Source organism: Parasteatoda tepidariorum, chromosome 4 (assembly GCF_043381705.1).
Source record: "Parasteatoda tepidariorum isolate YZ-2023 chromosome 4, CAS_Ptep_4.0, whole genome shotgun sequence".
In the NCBI taxonomy this organism is placed as follows: Eukaryota; Metazoa; Arthropoda; class Arachnida; order Araneae; family Theridiidae; genus Parasteatoda; species Parasteatoda tepidariorum.
The window spans coordinates 80,889,047-80,906,107 of NC_092207.1; the positions used below are offsets into that span (position 1 = coordinate 80,889,047).

General features: G+C 33.5%; 1 protein-coding gene across 1 annotated transcript in view; it reads right to left on the reverse strand.

Moving 5' to 3' along the window:
* The window catches only part of LOC107446911 (serine-rich adhesin for platelets), a gene marked incomplete in the record, with an annotated part of 64,167 nt that overhangs the window by 8,546 nt on the left and 38,560 nt on the right, over positions 1-17,061 (reverse strand). The window contains 5 exon segments of the mRNA XM_071180113.1: positions 514-3,102; positions 5,723-5,944; positions 10,584-10,784; positions 14,565-14,651; positions 14,807-15,025. Of these exon segments, the coding sequence (XP_071036214.1) occupies positions 514-3,102; positions 5,723-5,944; positions 10,584-10,784; positions 14,565-14,651; positions 14,807-15,025 (3,318 nt within the window).

A 17,061-nucleotide genomic window follows, 5' to 3' on the forward strand; every position in this document is an offset into this window, starting at 1 on the left:
TAAATAAATTTTGTATTACCGTGACTAAACTATTGCGAATAAAATCTAAATTTTGAGAATCGAAAATACGTATTTGACTAAAAAGAGGAAGCTTATTCAGAGAAAATACGTTATTATATTTGATTTCGTAACTTAAAATATCTATATCGCATATCATCTACACTATTTATAAAGCATATTTAAATTCAATCATATCAACTTTAAAGATTGTCTAACCAATAACCAATCCCACAAACCATTAAGAGAGTATCTTATTTTGCTAAAATCTGATAATTAGATAAAAGGTTTTTCGTTTTATCATCATCGAAATCGATTGGTACGTTATGTCCAAGTTATCGAAAAAGTCAGTTATGAGTTGCAACACAATGACAACACACACTATTAAAAATCCGAAACTTATTTTCAGTGTGTTACGTTGTTTCAACTCAAGTTATCAATGCAGCCTAAAATCTCTTTGTTAATAGCCAGTCAATCTAAAAAAGAAAATTAAAAGTAAAATAAAGTACTACTTACATACAGGTCTTTTTCTCGAATCACAGTCTACCCAGTCTTCTCGATAACATTTCTTGACCATACGATCAAAAACAGTGCCTTCAGGGCACTTCATGAGGCTTGCCACACCATCTTTGCACTGAGTATAAAGCTCACAATCTTCTTCGTGCGCATAACTCTCATCCTCGTCATTGCATACTATTGGAGTGACGACAGTAAAAGGTGAAACAGAGGATTTTTGAGAATCTTTGTCAGTTGAAGCCGTGTATTTTGGAGTTGAAATTTTCCCTTCCCTACCATCAGTAGCACCAGTTACTGTGTTTTCATCTCCAGTAGCGCCTGTTCCTTTCCTTCCATCATCAGTGGCTCCTGTTCCTTTCCTCCCATCATCAGTGGCTCCTGTTCCTTCCCTTCCTTCATCAGTTACTCTTGTTCCTTTCTTTCCATCATCTGTGGCCACTGTTCCTTCTCTTCCGTCATCAGTAACGCTTGTTCCTTTCCTTCCATCATCTGTGGCCCCTGTTCCTTTTCTTCCGTCATCAGTAACGCCTGTTCCTTTCCTGCCATCATCAGTGACTCCTGTTCCTTCCCTTCCGTCATCAGTAACTCCTGTTCCTTTCCTCCCATCATCAGTGGCTCCTGTTCCTTCCGTTCCTTCATCAGTTACTCCTGTCCCTTTCTTTCCGTCATCAGTAACGCCTGTTCCTTTCCTTCCATCATCAGTGACTCCCGTTCCTTCTCTTCCGTCATCAGTTACTCCTGTTCCTTTTCTCCCATCATCAGTGGCTCCTGTTCCTTCCCTTCCGTCATCAGTAACGCCTGTTCCTTTTCTTCCGTCATCAGTGACTCCTGTTCCTCTCTTTCCGTCATCTGTAGCCCCTGTTCCCTCTCTTCCATCATCAGTGACGCCTGTACCTTTCCTTCCATCATCTGTGGCTCCTGTTCCTTTCCTTCCGTCATCAGTAACGCCTGTTCCTTTTCTTCCATCATCAGTGGCCCCTGTTCCTTTCCTTCCGTCATCAGTTACGTCTGTTCCTTTCCTACCATCATCAGTAGCTCCTGTTCCTTCCCTTCCGTCATCAGTAACTCTTGTTCCTTTCCTTCCATCATCAGTGGCCCCTGTTACTTCCCTTCCGTCATCAGTTACTCCTGTTCCTTTCTTGCCATCATCAGTGGCTTCGGTTCCTTCCTTTCCGTCATCAGTTACTCCTGTTCCTTTCCTTCCATCATCTGTAGGCCTTGTTCCTTCTCTTCCGTCATCAGTAACTCCTGTTCCTTTCCTATCATCATCTGTAGCCCCTGTTCCTTCTCTTCCGTCATCAGTAATGCCTGTACCTTTTCTACCATCATCTGTGACCCCTGTTTCCTCCCTTCCGTCATCAGTAATGCCTGTTCCTTTCCTTCCATCATCAGTAACTCCTGTTCCTTCCCTTCCGTCATCAGTAATGCCTGTACCTTTTCTACCATCATCTGTGACCCCTGTTCCTTCCCTTCCGTCATCAGTATTGCCTGTTCCTTTCCTTCCATCATCAGTAACTCCTGTTCCTTCCCTTCCGTCATCAGTAATGCCTGTACCTTTTCTACCATCATCTGTGACCCCTGTTTCTTCCCTTCCGTCATCAGTAATGCCTGTACCTTTCCTATCATCATCTGTGACCCCTGTTCCTTCTCTTCCGTCATCAGTAATGCCTGTACCTTTTCTACCATCATCTGTGATCCCTGTTTCTTCCCTTCCGTCATCAGTATTGCCTGTTCCTTTCCTTCCATCATCAGTAACTCCTGTTCGTTCCCTTCCGTCATCAGTATGGCCTGTTCCTTTCCTTCCATCATCAGTAACTCCTGTTCCTTCCCTTCCGTCATCAGTGGCTCCTGTTCCTTCCCTTCCGTCATCAGTAGCTCCTGTTCCCTCCCTTCCGTCATCAGTATGGCCTGTTCCTTTCTTTCCATCATCTGTAACTCTTGTTCCTTCCCTTCCGTCATCAGTATGGCCTGTTCCTTTCCTTCCATCATCAGTAACTCCTGTTCCTTCCCTTCCGTCATCAGTATGGTCTGTTCCTTTCCTTCCATCATCAGTTACTCCTGTTCCTTCCCTTCCGTCATCAGTTACTCCTGTTCCTTTTCTTCCATCATCAGTGGCTCCTGTTCCTTCCCTTCCGTCATCAGTAATGCCTGTACCTTTTCTTCCATCATCAGTGGCTCCTGTTCCCTCCCTTCCGTCATCAGTAATGCCTGTTCCTTTCCTTCCATCATCAGTAACTCCTGTTTCCTTTCTTTCATCGTCAGTGGCTCCTGTTCCTTCTCTTCCGTCATCAGTGACACCTGTACCTTTCCTCCCATCATCTGTGACCCCTGTTCCTTCCCTTCCGTCATCAGTAATGCCTGTACCTTTCCTTCCGTCATCAGTGGCTCCTGTTCCTTCCCTTCCGTCATCAGTAACGCCTGTTCCTTTCCTTCCATCATCAGTTGCTCCTGTTCCTTCCCTTCCATCATCAGTGGGTCCTGTTCCTTTATTTCCATCAGTAACTCCCGTTCCTTTGTTTTCATCATTAGTAGATATCGTAGAATCATTTTCATCATCTGATGTATCTTTTCCAGTTGGTTCTTTTGTTGCTAAAATAACACAAACAAATTGTTTCGTCAACAATTTATAATTTTAATTAAATGTTTGCTTTTGGGTGAAATTTTTTAGTTTCAGTGGAGGAAGGGGGATATACACTTTTTGTTCCTTCATGTCGGTGATGTACAGTGCTTAAAAAAGGAAAAGAAAGAACTGAAACTTCCTGAGTCCTGAATCTCTTTTTGATCTTATGTATATTAAAGAAAATAGGTGACAGTGTTTTAGGCAAAGTAATTCTGAGTCCAATTAAATCACAACATTAGCAAAAACTTAACATTATAATTTAAAATAAGTTTACAAGGAAAAATAGGAATCACTTTCTAACAAGAAAGAGGGACTGACAGTGAATGTGCTAATTAGTTAGAGCAGACTAAATTTAAATTACGAAATTAGACAGAAAAACGTGCAATAAGCATGCCTCTCTTTTGACATGCCTTCTTTTCCTGACCCTGAAAATATAGGGAGTTGACGGAATCTGGAAATACGTTCTGAATAGTTTGGTCAGGAGAGCGATCGAATTTGACCCATTAATGTAAATTTCCCTTTTTACGTATTTTTGCATATAATAATTTCATGCAAAAAATATATTATAATAAGTATTTATTATTTTATTATTATTATTAAAAAATAGTCGAAAATATTTTGAATCGTAAGATACGCAAATTTTTACATAATTTTAAAGATTGTAATTTTATATGGTAAAATAAAAATTTTGAGCGAAATCGACCGAATAGTTATGAGAAATTGAAAAAAGTATGGTGATGAAAATTATTCACATCAAGAAAATCCTCTCACAATCTTATTTGTTTAAAATTAAATTTCTCTGGAATTATTCGACCAATTTCGTTTAGTTTTTGTGTTTTGCCAAATAAAATTACAAAGTTACATTCTTTAAAATTAAGGTAAAATTTTATACGTCATATATACGTAATAATATATTTTATGGCATAATTTTTTATTTATTTTATATTTTATTAAAAATTTTTGGATTACAAGGAATTATCCATACATAACTTCATGTAAAAATACTTTTTATTTGGTTATTTATTAATAGTATTAATAGTATTAGTAGTACAGTATGTTATTTATAGTATAGTATATTATAGTATTAATAGTATTTATTAATAGTATTTTGGTTATTTAAAATATATTTATTAATATTAATTTGTAGTTCATAAAACTGCAAATCTTGAGACTTTTTTCATTCATTTATAATGGTTACTACGTAATTAGAAGTCTTGAGACTTTTTAGAAACTTTATTCACTAAATCGTTTTTTTTTCATCCAAGCGAAGAATGTTTTTATTACTAGAATTAACTGAGGTTTTTGTCTCATTCATAACAGTGATTTTCAAAAGCAACCGCATTTGACGAAGCATTTGATCACGAGAGTCAATGTTTCAAAGTGTCTTTTATTTATCATTAAAATTACAGATCACGCAATCTAATTCATACTTTTGATTTAATTTCATAGAACCGTAAAAGTAATTGGTCACTAAGCTTGACATGCTATTATTATTTCAGTAGATGTGGTAATTTTGGTTAAAAAAAAACAAACATAAATATTATCATTTTGCACAAGACGATTTCTAGTTGAATCCATTTTCGCTAAAGAAATGACTTAATGTTATTGACTGTTTAATGTTTGCATCAAGAGCGAATTTACCCAATAAAATATTTATTCCTTAGAAAATAGTTGCGTTTACACATTTTCGTTGGTCAAATTTAGTTACATTACTCCTTCGATAGCCAGAGGTACAACATGAATAGTTGTGAATTCAAATGTTTTCCCTTATCGATTTATAATCATGTAAATTTCTTTATCATGTAAATTTACATTCCAGTATTTTTTGTTGTTTAATGTTGAATGTTGAAGTATCCAATACTATAAATTTCAACATTTTTTTCTTCTGTGCACTCCATAAGAATTTTTTTTCTTCTGTTCTTAGTCTAGTATGTAGAGATGTACTTTTGTTTACGCAAGATCTGCATAATAGATCACAGATAAAAGAAAGAAAATTTTATAACTTTGTTGTTTGCAGAATTATTTTATAAAATTTCTAAAGAGTTAAAAATATTGCTGATGCATCGTACCTAAATTATGTTTATAGTTTTGCAAAGATAATTGATAGGTGCAAGTGTAAGAGAAGAAACATATCGATTTAGATAAAAATATTGAAAATGATGTGAACATGAGAAATGATCGATTTTTATATTGAACAACAAAAATAGAACTCTGACTGATTTGAGGTTTGAATCCAACACATTAAGTAAAGATACGTTAAAATAATTTATAATATGTAATCTATTTTTCCTTTTTGTCATGCAAAATAACCGTTTTTTGAATAACTTAGAAATCATTTAAGAAATCCTTAAATAGAATATTCGAATTCAGCACCTCAAAAATACAGAAATTTTGTTAGATACCAAAATTTTATCTTTCTTTAGTGTCATTTCCTTGTTAGGGATTTCTTTTTCTTTCTTTTTATTTTTAATCTTTCTAACTAAATTTCTGAAAACAGATTGAGTTGTTATGGAATATTCGATATATCTTCGATATTTCATATTAGTTTAGATTGAAAATCTTTAAAGTTCTTTCTTCAGAGGTACTTACTTTCTGGGTCAGTTATTCTTTTGTCACAAACAACCATCCACCATTCCAAGCATTTATTTCTCTCAGAGTCGAAGTACCTGTCGCCAGAACATTCTCTCACTTCTGTTCTATTATCATGACAATAATAGTACCACTTGCACATCCGCTCATGCGTAAAACAACCATGCCGATTGGTGCAATTGAAATCAGATTCTTCATCCACAACTTTGTTGTTTCGATCATCTGCAGAAAACATAATGTCAAGTCAAAAGAATGAAATAAGCAGTAGATTGATAAATAAATTAAGTAATAATACTATTGATAAATGATTTTTATAAAAAGTTGTTTTCACATAATGTGACAGTTTAGTGAAATTTAGTTTTCATACTTTTTGGAAAAAGAATGTGTTGTGTAAATTATTTTAAAACATATGGTTTTATTGGAAGTCAATCCATTTAATACAGGCAGCATATACAAGAAGCCGGCTAGGTGACCGAGTGGTTAGCGTGCTTGACTGCGGGTTCGAATCCCGGTTAGGGCATGGACGCTTCTCTCTGTGTTGTCCTCTGTTGTGTGATATATTTATGAATGTAGCTCATCCTATATACAGGTATTTGCGGCAGTGTGGCGTGATTAATGTTGCTCGCCTCCGTGCCCCTGGTCATAAAGTGTTCACCAGGCAACATTAAATGAGCAAAACTTCCGGCACCTTCCGTGGTTAAGAACGACAAGTTCACTGCCTGCTGTTAAAAAACATATACCAAAAGCGAAAATTTGAGTAATATGAATACATGAACAATGAGAATACACAACAATTAAAATGCGTGAACAATAAACGAGAACAGTGAATATAAAAAGTTACAAAATTAAAGTTAACTTCAGATAAAAGTGTTACAGAGAATTCATTATGCTTCTAGCATCCCAATATAACTTAAGAATATCGCCATTTCTTTGAGATTCTTTATCGAGTCCTGGGTAAGATAGTAAGCGTTCAGCATTCATTTTACCTGCTCTACAGATTGTTGTGTTAAAATAAGCTTTCAGATTTTGCACAGCTGGTAAACTTTTTTCTGGAATACTTTTTATCCCCTAAATATCTAAATATGAGATTTTTCTACTTGCTTGAAATTTAAATTTGGAAAACGATTTAAATAATACACCATTTATATCTTTTATAATCTATTATAATCTATAGTCTTTATGATAGAACTTATAAATCATACTCTAATAGGACAAAAGAGTTTTATATTATTTTAAAAGTTCTTTAGTCTCTATAATGAAACCTTTAATACTCATTTGTTAAAAAAAATCTTTAAAAATACATGTATTTCATAAGATTCATTGTATTTATATAAATAAAGCAAAATGTTTACGTGTTTGTATGTACGTGCCGTATTTATCGGAAATTTTGAACAGATTTCGCAATTTTGCGTCGCAATTTTGCAATTTTGAACAGATTGGCATTCGCAATTTTGAACAGATTCGCACCAAATTTCGTCTAAATATATTTGAAAACTGAAAACGTGGCGGACCTAACTGTCTACTTAAAAACACCTCCGACCACCGGTTTGCGCGCTACGTGCCAGAGAATGAGTTTTCCATGAGCTTTTATAAATCGTTTATTGTAAGGCTGTTTTGCAGCTCTAATAAATTAAAATTTAGTTTTATCGCACGTTTTTATAAATTACTTATCTTTGTTATTGCTCATTTACGTCACACTAGTGCTGCACAATGGGCTATTGGCGACGATCTGAGAAACATCCCTGAGGATGATCCGAAGACATGCCATCACAATTTTGATCCTCTGCAGAGGGGATGGCACTCCCGCTTCGGTAGCCCGACGACCTGCACGCGAAGTCGAGCACTTTACGGTAGAACAGTTTAACGAGGACCCATACCGCACACCCTCGGTCCCTACGCAGGCTGATCCAAGTGGTCACCCACACGCACACTGACCGCAGCCAGTGATGCTTGACTTCGGTGATCTGCTGGGAACCGTGTCTTAACGATCAGTCCACTGCGGGACTATTTATCTTTGATTTCCTATGTTAGGTTATGACAAATAAAATCGACCTTAATAATTCAACGATGTATGGAGAACGATGTCGACCAAAATGGTATTTTAAGAGGTTTATAAAAAACCATGCGCTTTTTTCATTGATACTTGCAATTTAAAAGCGTGTCTCTATTAGCTTAAATATCGGAAACTCAACAAGAACGAAAGAAATAGAATTAAAGTTAACTTTAAAGCCATGGAAAAGTTATGGTAAATTCTGAATATCACGTATTAAATGATTTTATATGTAATCTTTATTTTTGTGAGTTGAACTAATAACTTACTTTATGGTAAATCAAATGTTATGAAGCCGTTGCGGAATATACAACAAATAGCAACAGAAAAAAAAAGGTTGGTTATGTATGTGTAGTATGGTGATATTAGGGTACTCATCAACTTTAGAGAGCAGTAAATACCTATTATCACAATACCTAGATTGATATAATAGGTTCTCATTACCACAGCACCTATAACGCAATAACGGTACTACATTTAACTAAACATTATTGGTGTCAATAATAGTCTGGAAATTTTTTACGTCATTCGAAATAAGTACCGATGTTATTTTGTTCACCAAAAATGATTATAAAAATATTAGTGTCGTTACTAATTGTTTTAAAAAATTACAATTAATTAATTTTGGGAATATTTACAAAAAAAAATTGTATTAAAATGCTAAGTTAATGGAGAAAAGGTACTTATTCGCATCTATATAAACCTTAAAAAATTGCCATATTGTTATTGACACTAATGATGCTTAATTAATTTTGGTAATAGGTACGAACTGAAGTGATAAATTAAGTTTTGTACTAAAAGCTAAATTAATGGAGTAAAGGTACTTATTCATTTAGGAAACCATATAAAATAGCCATATTATTACTGACGCCAATGCTTAGTTAATTTTATTTATAGACATCACTGTTATTATGTCAAGTGATGTTTTTTAATAAGTACTAAATTTGCTATGATTGATATCAAGACACTTCTGTGGAAATAGGCTTTTACGGCCCAGCGAAATCGATATGAATAGGTGAAAATGGTTGATTAGGATATTTTTTGACTATCAGGAATTGACATCGAGCATTATGCAAATTATACTAAATATAATTAATCTTTATTTTGAAGGGGTGAACTTTGAAATACATGTTTTACTTAATCTAATAACATAAAGCTACTGGGAAGGGAAACAATCAATTAAAAAATGGAATTGTTTTAGCTTACTTAATTGTGTCGGTATATGTCTGTCAGTTTTGTGCGTGATTTTGTAGTGTTAATTAATACTGATTTATTGATCATTTACTTTGTTCCCACCTCGTACGTAGAGTGAGTATTCAGCTAGTCTATAATTATAGTTTATAAGTTATTTTGTCTTTATAATACATATAATTTATGAATTGTTTTACCACTATTACACATAGATTTTATGCGTTGTATTATCTCTATAATATACATAATATATATGTATAACATTTACCTTACTTTAATGTTTCAAAAATCAGAATACATTGTTTTTGTAAACTTAAACAGTAGAAGACAAGGGTCTGATGATTTTTGAGCTCTAAAAGTTGTCGTGATTTAGGGTACTAGTAGTGAGCAAACGGAACAGTAAGTTAATGACTTGGTTGCAGCACTGGGGAGCAACTTTTTTTGTTGCATTTATACAAATACTTGATCTTGCCTGATTCGGATGTGAGGATTTCAAATTTAAAATTAGTTTTTCTCTAAGACCAAAGATTTTTTACAATTACATTTTTAGTATAGTAAATTATATTTATCAAAATTTGCAAGTTATAAAACGTTATATATAACAGGGGATAGCGTAAATGTTACGACGCATTTCTAGGGGAGTTAGGGCACATCATAACGACTAAAAGTGCATAAGAACCCATGCCTGGAAATGCCGTCATAGGCGGCCTATTATGACTTGTTCAGAAGCACACGAAAAACAGTTCATAATAGTAAAACGCCTCTAGCGGCGTATGACAACATTTCCGGTCATGGGTTTCCATGCAGTTTCTAGTTCTGATGATGCGCCCTAACTCCCCTAAAAGTTGATTGCAACATTTACGTGACCTGCTATTATATGTAACGTTTTTAAAAAAAATTTGTACATTTCGAGAAAAATAGACTAAAAATGCCAAAGTTACTAAAAACTAGCTTGGAGTGAGAAACCGATTGCAGATTTGAAATCAGCGATGCTAAAATATTCAAATTAAAAAATGTTATGCAGCAGATAGCAAAAAAAAAAAAAAAAAAAAAAAAAATTGTTTCTCATCGTAATAGTTATGAAAAAAAGTCGAATAATGATATTGAATCATCTGTTATTCCAATCAGTTCATATATTTTCGATTTAAAAAAAGGCCGTCATTTAATAGCTCAGTCTTGTATATGAGGTAACTGTTTGATAGCCAAAATGTTTGTACTTTACTGTCATCCATGAAAATATCAGAAAGTTGAAGCAAAATTTCAATGACTTTAATCAGTTTCTGAGAAAATTAAAGATGCGATAAACAGAATAGAGTTTATCACAAAATATTTAAAATGATGAGATTCATGACTTAGGTTTGTATCTTAACTAATAAGAGTTTTTACTTTTGAAATGTTAGCTGAAAGAAGCTATCGAGCACTCTTGTGGCTTGCACCAAAAGACTATGTGGCTTTTTCTCTTGCAGTGCTACTTATCAATAATTTTACAAAGAAGTTATTTAAGTATATATAAATTAACATTTTTGTTTTTTAAAATGTTATCGCAAGAAATCATAACTTATTAAAAAAATAATTTTCAAGTTTACTAATCTTTAGCCTTGAGCAATCTGTTATTTATACCTTTAGGGTGTATACGTTTTCCACAGTTAGTTTCTTCTTCGTCAATGCATCTATTTTGCTCTAAATTGAAAAGTTCCTTTTCTGGACACAGTTTAGTTTCTACCACTCCACCTTTGCAAACATGATATTTTCCACAGTTGGTTTCGTGCGGATAAATTCCGTTTTCTGTTGGACACACAAACGGCGTTTCTGTGGTACTGCCTGAAAAAGATACAAATGGAAGTTATAAACTTTTTTTTTATCCCTTAACCCTTTTTATCCTTTAATCCCTTAATCATTCAGGAACGTGATTTCATATACGTGACCTAGCGATTCTTCCTTCCTGGCCTACGGTATTATGTATTCAACGAGCCTTGCTGACACCAGCATGATCACATACACGGCATCCAATTTTGGTATTCTCGTATTAAATCTTGTATTAGAATGTATACGTATACTTTAGTGCGTTTACTCTTATAGTCTGGTAAAGCACTTTTTTTTTCTTTCGCAGGTCCTGAGGGGATTAATTTAAAAATGTTCTAATTTGTCAAAATGTTCATATGTTGCCATTTATTTATCCAAAAGACATTGTTTTAAAAATGCTTTTTGATAACGTATTTTTAAAAGACATATCTAAATTTTCGTTTAGCTTTAAATTCACATTTAAGTTTTTTCAATTTGTCATTAATTTAAGTGACAGTGAAACCCGTGTATGTAATACCAAACATGATTTATATCATGTCATTCCTATGTATCCCAACAAAGATAGAATGCATTAATTTTTTTTAACCTGATTTAAAAATTTTATTTAGTGAATACCATCTTAAGAAATAAGTATAATTACCACATTGTGAGGTATTATGAGATTAATTATTGGAATGAATTACAATTCATAATATAAATTTAATGCTTAACTGGTTATAATTAAAAACCAAAAATGATCTGTATTCACTTTATTCCTAACAAAAGTTCTTTTTATTATCAGCAGATGACAGTACAAAAAAAAGGCGTTTTTAACTCTTGATGATACGAATGCATTGATTTATACTAATCTGAGCTATAATGTCATAGGAAAACTGCAATACTTCAGTTTAATTAATTGTTTTTAGGATACTGGGTGCATATTTTATTACTTCTGTATGCCAGTTGCTTTCGTATAACAAATAATTTCTTAAAATATCAGCAGCACAAAGAAACATATGAAATTCGCCGACTTAACATTATTTATGTTACATTTTGTTTTGCTGCACAATAATTTTGAGGCTTGTAGGAAATAAATTATAATGATATTACAAAAGTGTGCTGCAAAATGTACAGGGAATACGATGTAATGTTACCACGTGTTGAGACGTTGCCAGATCTTAGACATTTATACTGAATTTTTCAAAGAATAAAAACCTAACTCAAGAATGATAAAAAACTGTTATCTACAAGAGCTTATATTACGACGTTATGATATTGAAAAGGAGTAAAATTACTTCGTTTTTTTTTCTTCTTTTTGTGTCACGTATTCAGTTTTTCTAATCCACGAAATCATTCATTTTGTTTCGATTAACATGTTAACTAAATGTTCGTACATTAAATTATAATAATCACATGTTTTATTAATAAAATGATGTTTGATTTCTTGAAAAGGAGCGGAGCCACCTGGAATTTATTATTTTTTTAATGCTAACTTACTAATCAATTGTTATAAAAGTCCTTAAAAGATTCCCCATTCGGTACACTTACTGATGAGTTTGTTAAGCTTTTAATGCGATTTCCCCAATCCACGAAATTGAATATTTACAGAAAAAGTTTTTTTTCTGGTCAACTTATGAAATGATAAGAATAGCAATTCAATTGCATTCCTAGATAAGTTTGGTTTATTTAAGCGGTCAACATACAAGTTAGACCGGTAGTCATGTTACAAAGACTTATGCTCATTTCTATTACAAACACGGAGAAAAAAATTCTGGTAAAATTACCGTAAATCTGTATAGGAATGACATTTCTCTCAAAGTTTTTTTTCTGGTACTAAGAAAAGAAAATTTCGTATGTAAATTATTCATTTGGTACTTTTTTCGTTCATAAGGTAACGGTTTACCAGAAATTTTGATTTTCAAAATTATAGTTCATATTACCACACATTTAGTAAAAACTACAAAATTGATAAGTAAATTTAACTTAATAAATTATTTTTTCGCTATACTCTAAGATATTATAAAATTACCAAATTTTATAACTTTTACCGAATTGTATCACCTATTATAAAACTATATTTCATTATTAATTTTACCAAAATCATTAAAAAATACCCATGTTTGGTGTTCCCATATTCTGGTAGTTTTGATAATATTTATTTGCTTAGTATATACGATCAATTCGGTTTCATTGTATCTTTTAATCAATATAATACAGAGTGTAAATATAGTCAATATGTACACCGAAGAGTCATTACATTATGACCACCCTGATAATAGCATGTAGGACCACCTTTAGCCCTCAAAACTGCTAGCACCCGCCGTGGCATTGATTCCACAAGGTGCTGATAGGTAGTCTGAGGTATCTGGTACCAAGCGCTCACCAACTGGTCCTGCAATTCCCTCACATTGCGAGGGGGTTGTTAGCTTTTACAATACTTATACCATCAGCCAATCGTTTTGGTTCATCTTCTAAATATCCTCTGAGAAAAACATGTTTATTAATTGATGATAGATTTGGATTATCGTCTACAGACGTTTTAAATTGTTCCCAAAAACATTGCCATTGTTCAACGTCGCCACGAAAGGGTTCTAATTTTATTGTCGGTAGTTTTACATTTTGTTGTGGTGACACAGAATTCACATTTTGAATCGGAAAGTTAGTAACATTTGGTGAATCTACAGTCTCATTCTTGTTTTGATCTTCTTTCATTGCACGATTTGCATCAAAAATCGCACGCTTGGCGTTATCCGTATACTCTTGGCATTGCGCTACATCAATTTCGTATTCTGCATCCGAAAGTAATATGCGTATATCATTATCCACTATTTCCATGTCATTAAGTACTTCGGCAAGACGACTACAAGTGAATTCAATATCGGCATTCGAAGTAGAATTTAAAGTGTCCTTTAGTTGGCTAATGAAGCGAGTAATATTGGCTCGAATTGTTCTACGTTTGCGTTTCAATAGCGCCATGTTGTCAGCCGAATCATTTTGTGTTGAAGTCATTCTGATTAAGTGGAAAGGAAATAAAAATGAAGTTACGTAAATAAATTCTCACCTCTTTAAGCGCAGGAACGTAATTTTTTGTCTTTCAAATCCTGGTCCGTAGTAAGGTTGAGTATTTTGGCACCATTATGTTAGTTTTTACATTCTTTTATTTCCACAGACATACAGAGACGAATGATAAACAAAAACATTAATAATAAGAAAAAGTCGTTTGGTTGCCTAGCAACCAGCTGGAGTTGCAGTTATTATATCGGCAGACGATTTAAAACAATTATTAAAACTAACTGTTTATTGTTGACGCAACTGGGGTAGTGTGGCAGCACGAATTTGGTTTTCCAAGTAGGACCACAAATGCTCTATTGGATTAAGGTCAGGTGAATTTGGGGGCCAAGACATGACTTGAAAGTCACTGGAATATTCCTCGAACCAATCCATGACGATTTGACCCTTATGACGTGGAGCATTATCCTGTTGGTAAACACCATCCCCCTCAGGAAAAACTGTTGCCATGAATGGGTGAACCTGGTCTGCAACTATGTTCAAGTAGCTTACAGACGTCAGGGATTGTTCTATGAGGATTATGGGTCCTAATGTGCCCTATGAAAACATTGTTCCTGGGCGAGAAACCATGAAAACCTGGGTGAGCCCATTGTTATAGATGGAGGGTGGTCATAATGTAATGGCTCTTCGCTGTTTAAAATGATACAATAAAGAGAATAATAGTATACTTTAGTTACGTAAACTATTTTTCTCTTTATTATACTATTATTCTCGAGCTATATGTATACTATATTTCTCAAGCTACATTACCTGGCGTAGTTCTAGTGAATGGATAAGGTGTAGAAGTTCTTCGATCTTCGTAAGTGCTTTGGAAATCATCAAACGTGTGATCAAGTTCTGAAAAGAAAGGAAGATTATTTAAATTATTTCAGTTTATTTTTAATCTCACCCCTATTTTAATTCTTAATTATACCAAACACAAATTCGGAGAGCTATAGCACCACAGTTTTTACAGTGAGTGAAGATAATTATAAAAACATTACTTTACGTACCATCAGGTCGAAGTCTGTTTCCACAGTGAACCAAGTACCAATCTTCGCAGCGTTCCCTGTGACTGTCAAAAGCTTGACCTTGAGGGCACTCTTTTAGAACTGCCTTATTGTTTTTGCAAGTGTAATAGTAATTGCAGTGTTTTTCATGAGCAAACAATCCATCAGTTCCAGCGCAATCATAATCTGGGTTTTCATCTATTACATTATCTTTATTTTTATCTGTCAGAAATATAGAAATAAAACATAAACATGATTTTGTATTTATCAAGTAGTGAAGAAATTAGTACTTTTAAATTTATAACTTTAATAAATGCTTCTTGCAGAGTTTTTTTTTTTTTTTTTTTTTTTTTTTTTTTTTTTTTTTTTTTTTTTTTTNTTTTTTTTTTTTTTTTTTTTTTTTTTTTTTTTTTTTTAAACTGAAATTTGCACTCCCATTAAGAACAGCTAAACATTTCTTTGCCTCAATCTCCTGAATAATTCTTCTGAAACTTTTTTTCTCAAATGTGTCATTTTAGTTCCCATAAACTAAGTGCATATGTAGTTATTAAAAAAAGCCATTGAAATATTTTACGTGAAATAATTATTATTTTTTTAAACAAAAGTATATTTTTTTAAGCAAAATCATTTTCTGGGAGGGCTATAACTTTAGACTGTGTTAAGGAGTTAGTACTTTCAATGCACAGTAATGCGTAGAACACTTCAAATTTTATATTTATATGCAGGATGCTCCATAAATATTGGTAGAAACTTTAGGGGTTGCAGAAGCACATCATAAGAATTGAGAGTTGCACTGAAATCCATAGCCGGAAATTCATCGTACGCCGCCAGATGTACTTCTACTTCTTTGTTATGGAGTAGCGTGTCTTTGATCTAGTATATTTATTTATTTAAATTACCTAAATTTTATGTTTTTTACTAATTATTGTCAAAAATCGTTTCAAATAGGTTCAGAATTAATTTAATTATTTAGGGGACTCACTTAGAGTCGCCAACTCATTATCCTCAATTAACTTTTGACAATTTTCAATTCTTATGATAGGCCCTAGATCTCCTTAAAGTTCGTATTAATATTTATGAGACACCCTGTATAGCATTGAAAGATAGTGATTTCAAACTGCTTCTCGTTGTTGTATGGATCATTCTTATTGGGTAGAAAAAACCATTTGATGAGATCCTTAACTAAAATGGAATATCCGGAAATCTTTGGCTGCCATCAGCATAAAATTAATCTAAGTAATAATCTCTTTTTAACTGTAAAGTCCTTATCATCTGTAAAATATTTATTTCTTATTCAATGTTGTTTTTGTTTTATTTTATGTGATGTGATGTTGCTAACATTGCCTGCACATGAGCCTGTGACGGGCAAAAAACTTGTAAAAGACAATGATTAGGTACCTTTATGCCCATAAAACTACACGATCACAACCGGACATTGATAGTATTAAAAAAAAGGATAGTTTGAATTTACCAGTGGAATGTATGTCGGGTTACCAAGGAGGGGGGCTTAGGTCGAAGAATTGTAGTAAGTAACTGTCTGAGCATATCTTTCCATATGTACCTTTGTACCATATATACCTCCCTCCTTTGTACAAATGGAATTAGTTTACCAGTGGTATGTGAATCGGGTAACCAAGGAGATGTTGAAGATTTATAGTATATAATAGAAATTTGTTGAGTGTACGTATCTTTTCATGTATCACCCGCTTTTGAACAGAGGGAATTATTTTTCCATTGGCGTCTGTGTCGGGTAACTAAGGGACACGCAAGGTGAATGAACAACTTGATCAAGTGAATCTGAAACATCAAGGGGTTTAGATTTATAGAATAAAATAGAAACTTGGTGAGTGAACGTATCTTTCATGTATCACCTGCTCTTGTACAGACAGAATTAGTTTACCATTGGCATGTGTGTCGGGTAATTAAGGGGCGCACATTGAAGATTTAAAGCATAAAATGTGTCGGGTAACTAAGGGGCACACATTGAAGATTTAAAGTATAAAACAGGAGCTTTCCATGAATCACATGCTTTTGACTGATAGAATTAGTTTACCATTGGCATGTGTGTCGGGTAACTAAGGGGCGCACATAGAAGATTTAAAGTATAAAACAGAAACTTAGTGATTGTACGTTTTCTTTTGTGTATCACTCGCCTTTGTAAGGTGAATGCTTTGAACTGTTTGAAACTGGATAGATATTTTAGGGTAACCTTGTGATTTCAATAATCCATCGTTTGTAGTAAGGTTGAGTATTTTGGC